The sequence below is a fragment of the Carcharhinus amblyrhynchos genome, chromosome 3 (assembly GCF_965287045.1).
Source record: "Carcharhinus amblyrhynchos chromosome 3, sCarAmb.v2.hapA, whole genome shotgun sequence".
In the NCBI taxonomy this organism is placed as follows: domain Eukaryota; kingdom Metazoa; phylum Chordata; class Chondrichthyes; order Carcharhiniformes; family Carcharhinidae; genus Carcharhinus; species Carcharhinus amblyrhynchos.
Window position 1 is genome coordinate 78377263 of NC_137326.1, and position 20829 is coordinate 78398091.

Genomic DNA, 20829 nt, shown 5'->3' on the forward strand with positions numbered 1-20829 from the left:
AAAATGAAATACGTTCTTTAAAGTTTGTTTTAAAAGGTTCCTGATTTCAGAAAAATAAAAAGAATCCATTGCTCCTTATGAGGAAGAAATTATCCAGTGTTCTGTAAAAAAAAACTGCCTATCCTTCCTTGTCAGAAAGAATGTGCTGTCAAAATCAATAGCCCATCCCGCCCTGTAGGCTGTGCACTTACACTATGGCACACAGTGTTTATTTATAATGGTAATTTTACTGTGGAACACTCCTTACAATGTTCAGGAGCTGCACTGTGGGAGTGGAGGGGATTTGGGGTGTGGTAACAACATATGTAAGATGAATGATGAATTTTCCAATGAAAGATATTGTGACTGACTGAGAAAGGGGTCACAAGGGATGAAGTGAGAAACCACTTCCATCTTAGATTCTTACCTTCACAGGACAATCCATGAGATGTGACCCCAGATAGGGCCTCTCGGCACACATTGCAGTATGTTGGCCGTGCATGTGAGCAGGCGTACCAGTTGTGCATCCCTGAGAAATGATCCATGCTGTACTGGGTCGACTGCTCAGAGAAAAACAGAATTAAAAAGTATAAGAAATATTTAACAAATATTTAACAAAAACAGCCAAAGAGAATTTACTACATACCAGTCACTCTACTGGATCCCAATCACAGCGACAAAAATTTCATGGATTGGGTGGGACCAGCGAGCAGAGTGTAGATAATGTGCTCATTTATACATTGACATGCTTGGAGCAATTACGACGTATCAGCTGGCTTTTCATTCAGTGTCAGGTTAGCGATTTCCTAATTCTCGTGCTTGGTTGGGTTCTGCCTATTGAAGTGCTTTACCTGGTTTTCGACACTACATTTGTGACATGTAAGTGAATACAGGCAAATATTCTCAGTTACCATTTTGTTCTCGATTCTAATGACGTGCTTAAGATCTCATAGTAGAATAAATCCAATGAGTTCTGAAATTAACTGTTTAAATCAAACATACTGTGCTATATTTGCACAATCTTAGTGATAATTACATGACTCACTAATAGTAGCAACCCTTGTGCATGTATCTGCCAGTTACTCCCTCAATCAGGGTGGTGTGATAGATGACAAAAGTGTGACCAAATTCTACCGTGATTCCTATTACACTGAAGCAATCACAATGGGCACATTATAAGCAGGCTTCTAAAAAAAACTGGTTCATCCTCCCTCATGGACTGAACTTCTTAACTACATTGAGAAGGGTGAGGAGGCAGGAAGTAGAGGTAGTCTCCTGTGAACATAAAGTGATAGCTGTTGTCTCAGACGAGGGCAGTGAGCCAGGAGGACAGTCATCATGAGCAACATCATGGCATAGTGAAGAAAGTGCCTATCATGAAAATGAATAGTTCTTAGTGGTTATGGGTGACTGATTAGAGAAACAGACCGTTTTCAGTTATGTTCTGAAGTCTTGAATGGTGTGTCATCTCCAGGAGAAAATAACAGAGTGGGTGAGAAAACCTCTGGGAAAGAGACTGAGAACATCTAGAATTCAGGACTTATATGGAAATCAGTAATGCACCAGTAGATGCTGGGTTGCTGGCAGATAAGAAAGCCAAGAGGAGGAAAGTAGCCTCCTCATGACAATTCCAGGGGAAATGAAATGAAAGAGGGGGACTGGGAGCAGAAGTCCAGCTAGAGTGAAGTGAGGTAACAGCAAGGACAGAGAGCTGGCTGTACCGTGGACATTGGTGGGAGGCAAACACAATAGGATGTAGGACTTTAGAAACTGGGAGGGAAATATAAAAAAGCTTGTGGGGAGGATGGGTCAGGGTGGGGGAGGTAGTGATTGAAGTATTAATACATCATCAGGGTAATGTGAAGGAAAAGTCTAAATTAATGGCATTATCAGGCAAAATCAAAATGAATAGAACTAAAGAATTGAAAAGGACAGATGCTAGTGAGCATCTGATAGACCTGTTTAGATGACATAACAGAGGAATATATGGAATGATGATTAGGAAGGGTTCTAAAATGGCAAACATTAATCAGAAAGGAGGCCTTAAGCTGTGTACCAAATAACTATCATAATAAAAGACAATGCAGTGGCAACATCTTTACTATTTAGAATGTGCACCATAAGAGAGTAGTGACTGTTTCAGGTTTGTGACCTTCCCTCAGATCTGGAACAAGTTAGAGATATAATAGGTTTTGAGCAAGGGTGGGTTGGACGAGGATAAAAAGGAAGGTTTGTGATTCCTCCCTAACCTGACTACCCCCAGCAAGCTGACTCCCCGACACACCCAATCAAATCTGATAAGCCCCAAACCTGATAACCCCCTGACCCAACTACCCACCTCACCCAGCTGCTACATCATCCAGCTGATATCCTAGCCACTTCCCTCACCCACCTGCCCACCGACACACATTCATTCACACACTAACATACCGAGAAACTTGGCGACCTTCAAACATTTACCAGGGCAGTTAGCACTGTGAAAGGTGGGTATGGGTTCTGCACAGATTCGCTTCACTGCTCTCTGTGCAGATTCCTCTGAAGAAGGAGATCTGAAGGTTTTCCACTAGAAGTCTTGAGCTTTTTCAAAGTATGCAGGACAGTGGGTAGTTTATATCTGATCAGTCAGGCACAGGAGTTCTGACTCTAATTGGCAGTTTTCAGACGATACTTCTAACTTGTAATTGCTTTGACGAAAGGTCACAGAGCTGAAATGTTAACTCAGTTTCTCTCCTCACACAGATGGTATCTAACTTACGGAGTACTTCGAGCATTTTTTATATTTATATCGGTTATGTATATATTGTGATGAATAACCCGTTTCTGTGCTACAAATACAAGTCTGCAAGTAGGAAGTGGATCAAGTTTATTTAATATTTACTAATGGGCATTTAGAAAAATTATACTAAATGAGAAAGTGGCTCATTAAAAACAGATTTGGGTATGACAATTGTAGGGGATAAGATTCTGGTGGCCAGCAGTAATATAGCAATTCAATCAACAGAAACACCAGTCCCAGGACCCTTGCTGAATCTCCATGTCTCAGTCTCGTTCTGTCCATTTAAAATCTTTAGTCCTATTTGAAAGTTTGTCCATGTGCATGGTGGTTAAGACTACAGTTTAGTTTGGCTTGGATTCCCCCCAAGATCGAACAGTGGCAAGCACTCACTGTCTAGCTCCAAACATGGAAAACGGCTGACAAGGGACTTTTGATTCCAAAGATCAGGGGTTTGTCTTATGAAAAGATTGAGCAGTTCAGCCGAGAGTCTCTAGGCTTTAGAAGGATGAGAAAGACTTAATTGAAGTGTGCAAGACGATGAAAGGTATTGGCAAAGTAGACGTAGACCGGATGTTTCCTCTTGTGGGGAAATCTAGAACAAGAGGTCATAGTTTTAGTAAAAGGGGATTTAGAACTGAAACTCTGAGAAATTATTTCTCTTAAAGGGTTGAGAATCTTTGGAATTCACTACCTCAGAGTGCGGTGAAAGATGGGACATTATAGTAAATTTGAGGAAATAGATTTTGTATTAGTAGTGGGTTGAAGGTTTATGGAGAATGGGCAGGAAAGTGGGGTTGAGGCCATAATTGTATTGAATGGCAGCGCAGGTTCGAGCGGCTGAATTTCTACTCCTGCTCCTACTTTTTACAACAGACCAGAGACAGTTAATACCTCAACGGAAGAAGGAAAGGTAACAGAGCCAAAACATTGTGCACTGATTATAGCATGTACTGAGTATGCTACCAACCTGAAACAGATAAAAAGGATGCATGAAGTTTTATAAAAAAAAACTGAGTGAGGAAGACAGGAAGGGTAAACAAGATCTTTGCTGAATGGTATTGGTCAGAACCTGATCCATCACAATCATTCTCACAACACTGCTCTCAACAGAAATGCTTTGCTAAGGATTAAAATACTGAACACTGCAAACAGATTAAACATATACAAAAGCTCTGCAAAAAATGATCCCTGCACGGAAGGGCTGAGTAGTTTGTGCTTAGAGTCAGAAATGTGGCAGCTATTTACACTTTCTCATGGTGAGTCAATTGCCTCAGAAAAGCCTCCTAAACCACTTGATGAGATATAGCTGCCCACCTAATGCACTGCTGACAGTGAGGGCCGTTGTATTGGATATTAATTTGCAAAACCAGCCAGTTTAACTGTGTAGGTCCTGGACTAGCAACTCAAAATCATAGCAAGTTGTGGAAACAAATGCCAATTTATGCCCCTTAAAATGATAATCAAGGTTGCTGCTACATCAAACCAAACCAGTTCACAGGTTCCTTTCAGTGAAGGGAACTTATGTGGTCTGGCCACATAAGTGGGATTTTAGTCCCCACTGCATGGTGGATTCCTGGTGCCTTCTGAAGTTGTCTAGCAAGCCTCACAATTTCAAGGCAATTAGGGATGGGGAATAAATGTTGCCTTGCTAACATTGGTCACTCTTGAATTAAAGTTGAAATCACAGTGCTGCTTATGGTGATGTGAACCATCTGTAAAATGGGAAAAAGGTGCTGAAACTGCCGTCTGCTATACAAACTATCACAAGCACGGATAAATCTTGTCATCTAAATAATAATTTGTCACCCTGAAATGCTCTACCAAAGGCTTTTACACAAATGAAGTAACATGAAGCCACATCAGCGGATCTTTCTTTGAGGTTTAAAACCTCGCTACTTTTCTTTCCGCTCCCTCAGGTGCATAAAGTAGCATCATTGCCTAATTTGCAGACACTGGTTTACAAACAAATTCCTGAAGGTGCAGCAATTTCTGACTTTCAACCATCTCACCTCAAAATTATCCCTGTTCTGGATAGTTTTCATTGCTGCGATCCAATCTTCCATCTCCTTGCGGTTTTCAGCACACAGGATCAGCTTGCGGAAAGGTGTAATTATCTGTGGAAACAGCAAGTACATACATACCTGGTTACATAAGAGCATACTGGTGAAGCACCGAGGCCGGATTTTCCGATTCTGCCCACTGCAGGATCAGAAAGTCCCACCTTTAAATCAGTGGACCTTTGGCTGGTCCATGAAATTTTCCATTCTGCCTGCAAAGGTTCCTGAGTGGGACTAGAAAATCTTGATCTGAAAATCAGTCAATATATTCAATTCAGTTAAATTTGTATTGCTATAACTCTTTCACATTTCACTGAGGTAACATGAGCAATTGGCCTCTAAATGTCATCAGTAGATCATTTTCATTGCAAGAGAGTTTCTCTTAGTAGGAGCCAAGCAAGGGTCAGTCATCTTAGCTCCAGGACACCTCTGCAGGAGTCCCTCAGGGTAGTACCCTAGGCCCAAAAAGCTTTAGCTATCTCATCAATGATTTTCCCTCCATCATAAGATCGGAAGTGGGGATGTTCACCGATGATTGCACAATGTTCAGCACCATTCACAACTTCTCAGATACTGAAGCAGTCCATGTTCAAATGCAACAAGATCTGGACAATATCCACACAATTCACACCACACAAATGCCAGACAATGACCATCACCAATAAGAGACACTCTAATCACCGCTCCTTGAGATTCAATGGTGTAACCATCATTGAACCCCCCACTATTAACATTCTTGGGTTACCATTGACCAGAAACTCAACTGGACTCACCACATAAACACAGTGGCTACAAAAGCTAGTCAGAGGCAAGGAATACTGCGGTGAGTAACTCACCTCCTGACTCCCAGAGCCTATCCACCATCTACAAGGCACAAGTCAGGAGTGTGATGGATTACTCCCCACTTGCTTGGATGGGTGTAGCTCCAACAAGACTCAAGAAGCTTGATACCATCCGGGGCAAAGCAGTCCACTTGATTGGCACCAGGTCTGCAAACATTCAATCCCTCCACCACTGACACTCAGTAGCAGCTGTATGTACTATCTACAAAATGCCCTGCAGCAATTCACCAAAGGTCCTTAGACAGCACCTTCCAAATCCACAACCACTTCCATCTAGAAGGACAAGGGCAGCAGATAAACGGGAACATGCCATCTGCAAATTCCCCTCCAAGCTACCCACCATCCTGACTCAAAAATATATCGCCGCCGTCCTCCACAGTCACTGGGTCAAAATCCTGGAATTCTCTCCCTAATGGCACAGTACATGGACTGCAGCAATTCAAGAAGGCAGCTCACCACCACCTTCTCAAGGGCAACTAGGGATGGGCAATAAATGCTAGCCAGCCAGCAACACCCATGTCCCACAAATGAATTAGAAAAAGAAATCAGCATCCCTGGATTAGATTAGATAGGATGTCTGCTCCCAATGACTAGCCAGTGATCCTTGCTGAAGTGTATGGGCACATGCTCGGTCAAGTGATGATGATACTCAGGTGTGGTGCCTTTCATGAAAGAATCCTTTGGGAAGAACCCTTTGACACTTCCCACTGGGTTCACATATGATGAAGTTACTTTGAAGATAGGTACCTATGGAGTTACTCGCACAGAATAGCCAGAATGTTCAAGATTGGGGGAAGAATCTCACCACTAAGAAGACTTTTGCCATAATCAAAATATACACAAATGCAGCAAGCTGCAAAACAAAAACTCTCTGAACATCTCAGCAGAGCTTTCATTCAGAAAGCTCAGTTGCTTTCAAATATTCTGATGACATTATTAGGAGTACAAGTTGGATTTCCTGTAGCCAAACAGAGGGGAATGAATTCCATCACACAGCATTAACAGAAATGAACAAAATAGCCGTATTTTCTCCCTTACACTAGCAATATGTGTTGACCCTCTCCTTTACACTGACATTGTCTTTTGGCTCTCTCTCTCCCTCCATTTGATAGTCTCTCTTTATCAACCTCTTTCTCACTTGCAGTTCTCTTTTGGTTCTTGCCGTAGTAGCGTGTTCTTCATTTGCAACACATGTTATGATAGGACATGGGATGCCAGAAACTCTCCAATAAGTGATTTCATGATTTTCTTTAGGCTTGTTAACAGTGAAAAATCAGACATATTCCCATATAGAATGAAGGAGGGAGGGAGGGCTGACTGAGACTTGGAGAAAAGTCTCCTACTGGTCTCTCATTAAATGTCTTGTCCAGTCTCTTTCTAACCTACTTCTGCAACTCTTCCGATGCTCTCTGTCACTAACTCCATGGTCCTAACTACCTCCTTTTCACCAGGGACATCCAATCCTTCCACAACTCCATTCCAAACTATAAAGGTGGGAGGGAGTACGCTCTGCTTCTTTCTTGAACTTAGGCTCAATTAGTTCCCACCAGCATGACTCTTCTCTGTCAGTTTGAACATGTTCTTATATTGATAAATTTCTTCTTTGATTACATTCACTTTCTTCAAATGAAATGTGTATGACTCTAGCAATGCCTGCCTTTTTGTGGGACACAAAGAACATTCTTTGTTCTAGTACATTGATAACTGCGTTGATTGCCCAAACTAGAACTATGTCCTTGTCTTCATCTGATCCATCTCCAAGTGCTCCATTTCCTTCGTTGACTTCTCAGTCACCATTTTTGAGAATAGACTGTCAACAATAAGCATACGTGGCTCAACTTGCTCACAACCCACTTTCTATAAGGACCCTTCTATCAGTTTCTCCATCATACTTCTTCTGACACTGCTGCCTTTTGCTTTGTCTTCCTTTTCTTTCATTTGAGAATTCCCTTCCAACATGGTTGACGAGGCCCATGTCCATGTTGATCCCATTTCTCATATTTCTGCTCTCACCCCATTCCTTCTCTTAGAACTATAATAGGGTCCCAACGTCCTCAACTTCCATCCCACCAGCCTCTTCCTCTGCTATTTCAGTCACCTTCAGAATGATGCCATCACCAAACACGTTCTCCTACCATTTCAGCATTCTAAAAGGATCATACCTTCCCGGATACCCTGGTCCATTTTTCAATCACCCACACGCTCCCCTTTCTTTGCACATCCCTATAAAAGCACAAGAAATGCAGCATTTGCCCTTTAACTGCTTTTATTCCTACCATGCATGGCCTAAAACATTCCTACCAGGTGAAATACTGATTTATATTCCACTCTTGCAAGTTAGTATGCTGCAATGTAGGTTGAGTGAGCACACTGTTGAACGTCCCCTTCCATTGGCAAGAACATTCTGAGTTTTTGACACTTGTCATTCTATTTCTCCACTTTGACCTCCCAGCTTTAATCTGCAAATTTGTTTTAGTGAACCGCAACAGAAGCTTGAGGAGTACACTTCACCTTTCGATGGGATGCTGTACACAACACTGATTTAATCAATTTCAGGTCATGACCACAACTCCCGTTTTGTCCAGACAGCAGGTATCGACAACGGTCCGACTGCTGACATTTACAGCTTCTCTGGACTCATCTTTTGTTTCTCTGCCTACCTAATCTACTTTTGCCTTGCATCATCATTTCTTTTGCCCTTTTATTGTTCCTGCATTCAACCTTATCATAGCCCTTTCCCTGTCTGCCTACTTGATTAAAATGTGCTGTAACATCGCCCAGTTCTAATGAAAAGTCATTGAACTGAAATGTTAACTGTTTCTCTCTCCAAGGGCACTGCCAGACTCGCTGAGTATTTCCAGTAATTTGTTCTGATTTCAGTATCCACAGTAGTTTGCTTTTGTTATATGTACAAATTCTTCTCCCTGTTTCCAAGAATATAATCAACTGCATTTAATCGTGTAGGTTCTTCAAACCCTGAGCTGCCAGGGTCTGGATAGCATTTCATCATGCGGTCGATGATGATTTTTCAAAATTGTTTATTTCACTTTGCGTGGTTGGTGGTTTATAAATTTTGCAATTCAAACTCAAAAGTACCAGTCAGACTACTGTTGCTCAACCAAGTGGAAAGGATGGTTCTTCACAGTGGAAGTGAGTCGGATCGCTGACCTAAAGATTTTATCAGTACCAAAGTTATATTTAGCATAACATCAGTAAGTCTACGGGTGATCAAGAGCCTCTCATCTACATCTTCTTTTGCTCACATCCTATAATAAACCACATCAGAAATCACATTGCTGTAACATTTTCCATTCAGATGTTTTTCAAAGAAATCAGTCCAACCTGCTATAACCCATTGCTGCAAAAGCTAACCTCAGACTGTGTAAAGGCTGGGTGTCCAAATCCAGCCAATTCAGATACAAATAGTGGACACCTGCAGAGTGAAGGTTGCAATGTCCTGTTCCTAATCAAGAGCAAGGCAAATCAAGCACAGATGACAGGCAACCAGAATTCTCAGGTTCAAATGAAGTTTGTATGAAATGAAACTTGGCTTCAAACTGCTGCTACATGTTATTCCAGCAACTCAAATTCAGAAATTGGAGTCAGACCCAAGTCTGGGCTCAGGCCAGCTTCAAACATCAGCCTCAAATAAGAGAACAAACCAACTCCAAAACTGGATCCCGACTCAGGGATCAGTCCAGCTCTAAACCTGAACCTCAAGTTAGAACTCATCATAATTCAGAAATTGAATTCCTCAAAACTTCACGGTACAGCCAAATACCTACATTTCACATATTCACAAACTGACCACCATGTTTATAAATCAGAGAGCTGAAAGACTTGTGTACTTTTGAAAACAAAGCAGCAAAAAGAAAAATTATCACAGCTTTAGTAAGACCTCATGAGGACAATAATCCACTTTTGTGGTATTGCATTTATTCAAATCTATGCTAGTAGAAGCCAGAAAGTCATGGGACTGCACGCAGGACCCAGATACGAACAAGCAATTGGTGAACAAGTAGCAAATGATCTTATCCCCTTTTACTTATTATCACAGCATATACCGTTCTGCACAGAGATCAGATACTTCTTTATTCCCTCAACACACATTTGCACTGTCTGGCTTCTCATGGTGCAGTTTCAATTACACTGGTGAAATTAAATGTAGAATAGAGACTGCTTTTCCAAATCCTTGGGTTCTATCTATATATGTGACCCAAGCTACTCTGCAGTTCGCCATTTTAACTCACACTTCCATTCCTACTGATTCATACCTAGAAAATTCTCTGTCACTGAATTCATATAATGTTCAAACAAAGCTCACCACAAGAACTGGGACAATATTTCAGCTTTCTTCTAGTCAACAACCCTTTGAGAACTCTGCAGTTCTACAACTTTGGATTCTTGTGTATTCTCCATTTCCTTCGCTGTGCTTTCAATTATTTTGGGGGAAGCAATGCAAAGTAAATCAAGAGTACATTCAAGCACAAGAAACAGCAATTCAACTCACCAGCCTCAACCTAGACTTTGCCTTCGTCGGCTGCGGTATTGAGTTTAAAAATTGGCATGTCATGTGGCAGCTTTATAGAACATTAGTTAGGCTACATTTAGAATATAGTGTTCAATTCTGGTTGCTACACTACTAGAAGGATATGAAAGCTTTGGAGAGGGTACGGAAAAGATTTACCAGGAAGTTGCCTGGTATGGAGGGCATTAGCTATGAGGAGAGATTGGAGAAACTTGGTTTGTTCTCACTGGAGTGACAGAGGTTGAGGGAAGACCTGATAGAAATCTACAAGATTATGAGAGGCATGGACAGAGTGGATAGTCAGAAGCTTTTTCCCAGGGTGGAAGAGTCAATTACTAGGGGGCATTGGTTTAAGGTGCGAGCGGCAAGGTTTAAAGGGGATGTATGAGGCAGGTTTTTTTTTACACAGAGAGTAGTGGGTGCCTGGAACTCGTTGCAGGAGGTGGTAGTGGAAGCGGATACAGTACTGACTTTTAAGGGGTGTCTTGACAAGTACACGAATAGGATGGGAATAGAGGGATATGCTCTGGAAAGATAGGCAGTTTCAGTTAAGTTGGGCAGCATGATCGCTGCAGGTTTGGAGAGCTGAAGGGCCTACTTCTGCTGTAATTTTCTTTGTTCTTTAGCTCTCTGACTGAGAAACACCACAGCATGCATTTTTTGATTTTGCATTTGCTTCTGGTGGATTAGTCATAGTGTAATATTCTACAGTAAGGGACAAGCGTCAGTCATTCAGCCCCATGAGTCTACTTTGAATGATATAACTGAATCTGCTTTGACTATCCTTTCAGCCAGTGCATTCCAGATCGCAATACTCCGTGTAAAAAAATGCTTCCTGTCTTTGCTCCATATTCTTTGATACCTTTACCTGACAATGATATATCAACCTCAATTTTGACAGCTCCAACAGTTCCAGTTCTAAATTTCTAAAACACTTTTTTGTGAAAAAATACTTCTGATTTCATTCTTAAAAGACTGGGCTCTAATTTTAATACTATCTCTTCATATTCTTGCCTCCCTATCACCATTCTGCCATTCTCTATATACTACCTCCCTCATTTAATTATTTTGATATTTAAGTTCCTTAGAAATACTACTCTTCAATTTCTATACTTAAGGGAACACAAGGTAAATTTATGCAACCAACCCTCATAACTTAAGCCACTTTAGTCTTGGAATAATTCAGTGTTACATTGGTGCCATCAGAAGTATGACTGGGCTGTAGGTATCTGCAACAGTGCAGATGTGTGTCTAGAAGTGTCAAATTCTTCTATGTGAAATAGATGCTGGTAAAGACATGAGCGTCACTGAAACTGTTGCTGTACATTCTTGGAAGAGGCAGTCAGATAACCCCCGACCATGTTGCCTCCCTCACTACCCACCAGCTAAAGTTGGCATTTCTTCATTGCTGCATGGTTCTATGGATTCTGCAAACCTCCTCCTCTGAAATTATTACAATTCTTCATGTTGAAAAAAAAATTGAGGATGCGTTCCAACATTGCTAAGGCCCTTGTATATTCGTAGAATCTCTACGATGCAGAGAACGCCATTTGACCCATCAGTCTGCACCAACTCTGACAGTGAGTCTTACCCAGGCCCTCTCATGCTCTATCTCTGTAGCCCTGCACATTCACCATAGTTAATCCATCTAACCTACACATCTTTGGACACTAAGAGTCAATTCACCCAACCTGCACATCTTTGGACTGTGGGAGGAAACTGAAGGGCCAGGAGGAAACAAATTCCACACGGTCACCCGAGGCTGGAATCAGCCCCAGGTCCATAGCGCTGTGAGGCAGCAGAACTAGCCACCATGCCATTGATACTGTACTGTATTCAAATGTGGAAATTGTATCATTGTTAAACTCTATCCTTCCCTCACTCAACATACACATGTTCACACCATCCAACTTCTCATGGTGCAGTTCCATTTACACTGGTGAAACTACAGGCAGAGTAGGTGGCCACTTGTCAAACCATTCAGTTCTATGCAAAAATGTGACTATTGTTCACCATTTTAACTCACGCTCCAACTCCTACTGATTCTCTGTCATTGGATTCACATAACGTTCCAACAAAGCTTGCCACAAGAATTGGAAACAATATCGACAACTCATTGAGAAAACAGAGTACCTCTACCTTTGGTGTAAGCCCCACTTCCCTTCGCTCAGTCGTGCCTTCAATTGTCTTTGTCATAAGCTCCGGAATTTACTCCATAAACGTTTTTGACATTCCCCTTGTCTCACTTCCTTTAAGACACCCTAGTACTGCTTCCCAGGTTACAACTATACTTCAAAAAAAGACTTCATGGTTGTAAAACATTTAGTGATATGCTGATATCATGAAAGGCATTAAATGCAAAACTCATCTCTTTGACCAAGCTTTTGATCACTTTCTTGGTCTGAATGTCAAAATTTGTCTGATTACACTTTTGTGAAGCACCTTGGGATGTTTTAATAGCTTAAAAGCACTTTGTAAATGCAAATTATTGTTGTTATTGCAGGTAAACTGCAATCCTATCCTCTGGATATTGACTTCAGTAATTTCAGACTTTGGCTAAATATACATTTTTAAACCTGTTTCATTGAAACCCAGGAGATTTCCCCCCTTGCCCAGGCAATCCCACTTCCTTAACTAGTTTAATAATTTCTGCATCTGACACCCAGAATAGGACGAGCAGAAATTTTCTCAAAATAAATACTGAAAATACCAAAGCCACTAACCTTCAGTCCCTCTGCTACCAACTCCATCCCTTTCTCTGGCAGCTGTTTGAGACTGAACCAGACTGTTCACAACCCTAGTGTCATATCTAATCCTTCGATGAGCTTGTGACTGCTATCACTAGTCCACTTCTGTAACATGGCCTGACTTTGCCCTTGACTCAATTAATTTGCTGTTGATGCCCATCCCAATGCGTTTCTGTTCCACCTCCCTATATTCTAGCCTGCATAAACTCAAAGGCATCCAAAATTCTGCTGCCCATATCCTTACCTCCACCAAATCCCATTCACCCATCATTCCTGTGCTGGTTGACTTGGTTTCTGATAAAACAACACTGCAATCTTAAAATTCTCACCCTTGCTTTCAAATTCTTCCATGATCTAGTTCCTCCTGATCTCTGTAATCTCACGCCTCACAACTGTCCAAGGTATCTGCACTTCTCCGATTCTTGCTATTTGAGGGCTAAGCTCTGGAATTTTCTCATTAAACCTCTCTGTCAACCACTGTTTCCTCCTTTTTCAAATTACCTTTTTGTCAAAGCTTTCAGTCATCTGTCCATATATCTTCTTCTGGGGCTCAGTGTTACATTTTCTTTATTACACGCTGACAATGTGCGTCCAGTCATTATATGTTAAAAGTGCTCTCTCTGTACATAAACAATTGTTCTATTTATTTTCTTCACACTTCTGTCCATCTTTTGGCTGAGATTATGTACTACATTATTCAACAATGTTGGCTGCCCTTTTTATATATACACATATAGATTTATAAAAATACACTTTGCTGACTGTATTAACATGCCTGCCCATCACCTAACTCCCATTTCTGAAGAAGGGTCCATGCTCCAAACATCAGCTTGTTCGTTCTTTCTACAAATGTTTACTGACTGGTTGCACATTCCGATATTTTCTGCTCCTGCTTCAGGTTTGTAGCATCTGCAATATTTTCCTTATTATGGTGGCATGCACACTATTTGAAAGGGTCTTCCGTTAGTTGCTGTGAAGGCTGTGTTTCAATTTTCCAGAGATTTTATATTTTTGAATTGATATTTAACGTTGGCCCCCCATTATGCCAGAACAAAATTCTTAGCCTCTGTAGCCAAATAGTACTTTTCATTTTTTAAATTCAAGCCTCACTCTTGCAACGTATCATTGACAATAAACCTAGCCAAACTACCATACTGACTGCTTGAACAAAACTGCAACATTATTAAGGATGTGAACAGTCCGATTTTCATTAAGTGGCATGAAGCCCCTTCATTGTTAGCTTTTTCCTATGATGCAATACTCAGCAGTTCAGATTTTATAGCCACAAACTGACAAATTAAAGAGGTGGCCACAAATCTCAGGAATTATAAACATGAAACAGGTTATGCTCTCATGAGGCTTTTGCAATGAATCACAGAAAATTCCAGTATTTGGTCAGTTGAGTTGACTGAAATAGACTGTTTTTGAAAAACGACACCAGTTACTGGCAACTTAAAACCTACAATCCACTGAATAAGCGCAATTGCTGGCAGAATCAACAACTTCCTCGATCAATCTCATTCCAAAAATACCAGCAGATCAGATAAAGGACCAAAAGAATACACCGCTTTCCGGGTTACTCCCATCACATCAAAGAAGTCTCCAAGTATCATATTGTATTGGAGTGAAATTCTGAGCAGAGGCAAGTTAGAGAAAAGAAACACAGGAGCGTATGGAAAGCAAAGAAAAGAGAGCAGTCTCCAGCATTGATAAAGGAACAGCCTGCATGAGGGAAGCTGCGGCAGAAGAAGAAAGAAAAGAAGCATCAGCCCCAGTAGATCTGGGCCCAAACAGGAGTACAGGCAACTGCAGCTGAATGGGTCTTAGGGAAGGAAAAGGCAGTGGTGGTTGAATGGGACTCAGGGACGCTGTAATGTGAACACTCATAAGAACATAAGAACGTAAGAAATAGGAGCAGGAATAGGCCATCTAGCCCTTCGAGCCTGCTCTGCCATTCAATAAGATCATGGCTGATCTGAAGTGGATCAGTTCCACTTTCCCGCTTTCTCCCCATAACCCTTAATTCCCTTCTGTCAAAAACCTATCTACCCGTGACTTAAATATGTTTAGCGAGGTAGCCTCCACCACTTCAACGGGCAGAGAATTCCAGAAATACACCACCCTTTGAGTGAAGAAGTTCGTCCTCAACTCCGATCTAAACTGCCGACCCCCCCCCCACCCCCCCCCCACACCCCCACCCCACCACCCCCCCCCCCCCCCCCCCCCCCGCTTATCCTGAGGTTGTGCCCGCTAGTCCTGCTATCCTTTCTAAGCAAAAGGATTACATCTCATTCCTCCTACACTCATACATCTCATTCATAAATTGGGAACAAAGTGCTACAAATCAAGAGATTTATCATAAAAATCAGGTTTTTTTTCAAAACAGAAAGCAATACAGAATGACAAATGATGTGTAAGCCTCACGAGTGGCTTACAAAAACCTACACTTAGTCCTGTGGCAATAGAAACAGACCCAAGATGCGTGGCTCAAAGATTCTTGATCTCCACACACCCTCTTCCCTACTTAATTTTTTTTCTGTTTCCATTCTAAATTAAGACTTCTATATTCGTTAAACCCGCAGTTTTGATCGCAAGAGCGTGGGCTCCAAGCATTGGCCCCGAAGTTAACATTGCAATCCTGTCAGCTGATTTGTAGACTCAGATTTTTGAGTACCCATAATTCCATTGCTGGAATATAGTAGCAGCTTCTATAATGAAAACAGGAAGTCATAGTACTCTTCTATCAGGAGAACTGTATGACCATCAAATGTAAAATAATGTGTAGGTGCAAGGGGACATCTGATGGCAACATCAAGACTAAAGTTAACTAGGATTCCACTGCTGATGGATCTGTTGATCACTTGTATTGCTATTAACGGTGCTCCAGACTATAGAACATAAACTACCCTGGTAATAGAAGGCTATAATAAGCTGTGACAATTTACTGTTACTAGAATGTGCACATCAGGCTTTGCCTGTTATTTGAAACACTGTAAAATTAGATTATTCCAACCTCAAAATCCACAAGGATTTTTGAGCAGTTAGACTTGTAATATTACTACTGTGTGGAGCTGAAACTAAGTATGATCACAATAAAATAAAAACAAACTATTCTTACTGAGCACAACTCTATGGTCTCCTGCTCTCTCCCAGCAAACATGCTTTCTCCCTAGATTTTCACTTTATGCTGCCATAACAGACTGCATTGACCATCCACTGCAAGCTAATGCAACCTCCAACCCTTTAAAAGAATGATCATTATTGACTCTTTCAGAACAGAGCACATGCTCCAAGCCAGCATTTCAAGACGATTGCCTTAATGGCTTGAATGTGTTCCCTGAATTTTGAATTTAAAATGGTTGCCTATAAAAGTTAAATATTTTCTACAACACTTACTTGAAAGCAATTATTTATATTTTTGCAAGAAAGATACATGTTTCATTATGAAACTGAGTTTTTATAAAATTTTACTGAGATTAAACGAATTGTCATATCTATAGAGGGAAGAGGCAGTGAGAAGGAAAGACTACATTAGCAGAATAAGGTCCAGGGAGAGAAAGGATAACACAGGTTGGAGTTAGCTTGGAGGTGCCTTTGCAAGGTTCCCTGCCAGGTTGGAAGTCTTGCATTATGGCTTTCTATTTTCTATTCCCACAAGACTTCCATGTCCTTGTGAACTAATTATTTCAAAATGGTGGTAAATTTGAATATCTTGTAAGCTTAAATTCAGCTGGGTCAGTCCTGATGATGTACCAAACTACTACAGGCCCAGCTATGCAAATGCACTTATTGTACTGAGTACCAAAATTCAAACTAGTGCCTCAAAATTTTATTTCTGGCTATCATTATCTATTGCTTGACATTAGTTTACTTTGATCAGCACGGCATGTACTGTATGCAGTGGTGTACAAGCATCATCATTTTTATAGATGCTTCCAAATAAGGAAAACAGCGATACTCATGTTTCTTTGAGATGCATCAAATGGCACTGACACCAAATCCAAATCAGAACCAAAGCACTGTCTGGTTTTTGCCTAAGACACACGGGCTGGTAACAGCAGGAAAACATCTAAACAACTGTGAGCAACAGCAGGAAACACCTCAAACAGAAAGCTATAACGATAGGGACAATTGAAATGCATCAGTAAATGTTTATAATTAAAACTCAACGCATTATCATCTAAAGCTGACTTAAAAGTAGTTCATCTCCATATCAGAAACTGAGGTGAACAGCACAGAACCTATCTTTAGGTGGGAAATCAAACTAGTGCTGAGTTTCATAGGGTTCAGAACCAAGAGCCGATGCTTTACAATTACTGTAGCACTTTCACGTTTGCGCGATGCACATGGTGTGTCTCCAAAATCAAATAACCTCCTTCAGAGTGCATGATGCTGAATGAAGTTTAATACATCTAGCTATAAAAATAATTATAAAATAAAATCAATTAATATTATGTATCCATTCAAATACTTCTCATGTTAAGATGTCCATAGCACATTTTGATGACATCAGTAGCTGTTGCAATCATGGGACCTTTTAATGTTAAATTCTGATTTACTGGTTATACTTGCCTGTCACATCATAAGTCTTCTGATCCGCTGCCTAAATCTTCCTCCAAGTTTCATCGATGGCTGGATTTTCCATTTAAAAAATATTTCCTGCTAAAAGTAAATTTCTGCTGTATTTTTGCTGATATTTGCTGTTAATGATTTTATCAAGGCCTAGTTCCTGCTCCTTTTTCCTTTCCTTGATGCTTTTTAAAGCCCTAGTTCCCATCTCTATTTTTATTCTGCATCTCCAGTTTTTTTGAAAGCCAGTTCCTGCTCTCAGTACTTTTTGCTTTCCAGTTTATTTATTGAAGTCCTAATTCCTGCTCTTTGTTATTGTGCCTTTCCGTGCTTGTTTGAAGACCCACTTCCTGATCTTTTCTTAAACTCTCCAGCACGCTGAAGCCCCAGTTTTGGTGTTTTTGTCACATTGCGGCCCCAATTCTCTATGATGATCTGGCTCTTGTTCTCTTCTATTTTTCCTTCTCCAGTCCTTTGTTAAACCCTGATTTCTGCTGTGTTTTTAATTGCCACTTTTAAATCCATATTTTCTACTTACACTTTTTAATGTTGCTTCCCCATTTCTTTTATGAAGTACCATATCTTACTTCTTTATTTCCTTTCTGGATTTTTCTGCAGTCCTGGTTCCTGCACTTCCATTTTGCTTCCGCATTTCTTTTGCAAGCCCTCGTTTCTGTGTTTTTGGGGTTTTCCATCTTTTTTGAAGCCCAGTTGCTGCACCCTATCTTTCTCTCCCCAATATTTTTTGACACATGGTTGTTAATTTGTTTTGAATCTTGGCTTCTGACTCTTCTAATTTTGCTTTCATTCTTATTTTGCTATCCTGTGCCATCAGTCCTGCTATTTATTTGATTGAATTGCTGCTGCTTTTAAAATCCTCAGGTTTTTTTTTTAAGTCCACTCAATTTTAGTTTTTAAATGTCCATTTTCCCAGTCTTTTTGATTTCAATTTTCCATCCTTGTTATCCTTTTACATTTTTCACTCTCATTCCTTGCTGACCTGTGCTTAGCATTGTGGGGCGTATTCCCAAGTTGGCTATGGCCTTGCACAGTTCTTGGAATTCAGATCACTGGCAGTTCAAGGGACTGCCATGCAACACCTGCTGCTTGCCTGGCTTCACTTGAACAAATGGGCCACTCAGAATTCAATTGCTGCTCTTACTTTCTTTCATGCTACAGCTTGTGAGCGCAACAGAGGATAATTCCTGAGCCTGCAGGGATGGGAGTATCTAAATCTGAGACGGACCGAAACAGAAACAGCAGCGATAGAGAACGAACCAGTAACATAAAGTCTACAGTCACAAGAATGGTGCAAACAATATATCTGGTGCAACTGTGAGCAACATCACCAGTATTTATTCAAAAGCTTTGAAAATAGTTGCAGGGGGCAGGGGGTGCAATGTAATTCTTTCCATTTGGGGAGTTCAACAGAAATTAAAATGGAGTGTATAGGTTTCATGTATTATCTATGCTGTTTTTTTTTGGTTGGCTAAGGCACTTTCCTAAATTGGAACCTTATACATCATGCATTTCAGGAGTCCAATGGCTCCCATTGCATTTTAACCACTAAATGAGCAGGATGCCTGCTCAATTAACCCAGATCTGCAGAAGAAGAGGCCATTTAAAATGTACATTTTAGGAACCGGAGAAGCACCCATGAGACACTGTCACAAAGCCCCAACTTACTTAAGTGACACTGGATTGTCCAATAGGTCGACAGATTCTCAATTGCTGGTGATCGCCTCTTTCTGCCCATTAGGGTGGACAGCCGGCTGGTAGAATGTAAATGAGGCCTGAGAGTTAATATTGGCTAGGACTACTGTTCGCCTAGCCAGCTTCCCTCTATTTGTTGCACACAGGATGTCATGTTTTGTATAAACCATGAACAAGTCGCAGCTGAATAATTTTAAGGAAAGCATATCAAAATAGAAAGACAGCTAGTCATTTCCTGCTGGCATTCATTCATTACCTGAGGTCATAAGGAGCGGCAGTAAACAGGTGTCAATACAAGAAAAAAATTTCAAACAGTAATAATTAGCCTCTGAACCTATTTAGGTGATTTCTCAAAAGAAAATTAAATGACAGACCAAATTAATGAAATGTCACAGAACTGCTTTGATCCCAGGAGTACCTATGAGCAATACCACAGCAGATAACATGGTTTAAAAACTGATTCAGTTGCTAATCTCCCCTTGCAATAGCAGGCCGGTAGCTATCGCTGTTGGTTGTTACCTTAATCAATCAGCAAGAGGAGACAGAGTAACTGCTATCTGCCATAACCAGAATTGTTTAAAAATGGCAAACATTAAACAGTAGCTTGTGATTCAGTCTGAAAATAATTCTCAGTATGGGACTGTGCCATTGCTACACAACTATTCAATCACTGGCAGCACTCACTTTATAGAACATGATCAACATTTATCGTTACATCACTATTTAATCACTAGCAATAAGTGCCCATTTTTATCCATTTACATACAGTGTAGCAGCACCCTTCTCTGCTTTGCACTATTAACCTCTCACCAGTTCAGATGTCTTCTCCAGTTCTGTCTTTAATACACTGAATAATTTTTTAAAAAGTTCACATTTTCATGGCTGATTGTCAGCACGATATAATTTCCACTTCCTGTCCTCAGCCTAACCACTGTCAACGGCTCAAATGAGGCAGTGCTTTATTCAGGTGCTTGTACATAGATCTTACATTAGTATATTGTGACCCAACTGTTAGAATTAATAATTGAAATGATTTAATCAAACCTATATTTCCTCTTCTTCACTTTTTAATGACTCTGACAAACTTCTTAAGTTCCTGGTTAGCATCTTCAGAGTTAACAATAATTTGTCAAAGCTGTACAATTATTCAGTTTTGAGAACAGAAGGCTCACTCAGATAGTAAGAAACTCCATCATTCAATGGAGTATTTAGTGAATCATACTTTGGGATATGCACACCACTGGCAATGCTGCCGTTTATTGCACAAACCAAGCTGCTGTTGAGAAAGCAGTGTTGGGCTCTTTTCTTAAATGGAAATGGTGAAGATACTCCAACAATACTGAAGATAGAGAATTCCAGGACTTTGAACACGTGACAATGAAGTGGTACATGTCCAATAAGTGAGGAAAATGTGTGCCTTTCGGTTTGGGCAGTGCAGCTGAAGAAGCTGTGGTGGGTTGTGGCTGTGTACCCAATACAGAGTACACATTGAAGCCACGATATGCCAGTGGTGGAGGGGTTGGATATTTAAGCCAGCAAATGTAACATCGATCATGCACTTTGTCCTGGATAGTCAGGAGCTTCTTGAATGTTGATGCAGCTGCAATCATTATTTTGA

The 20829-nt window shown here is 40.7% G+C and overlaps 1 protein-coding gene across 4 annotated transcripts in view; it reads right to left on the minus strand.

Moving 5' to 3' along the window:
• dgkd (diacylglycerol kinase delta) overlaps window positions 1–20829 on the minus strand; it is a 139159-nt gene that overhangs the window by 60302 nt on the left and 58028 nt on the right. For all 4 annotated transcript variants that reach the window (XM_080185423.1, XM_080185422.1, XM_080185421.1 and 1 more), the window contains exons 4-5: window positions 4765–4869; window positions 407–539 (exon numbers count right to left, since the gene is read on the minus strand). In XM_080185423.1, coding sequence (XP_080041549.1) covers window positions 407–539; window positions 4765–4869 — 238 coding nt within the window. The remainder of the gene's footprint in view (window positions 1–406; window positions 540–4764; window positions 4870–20829) is intronic.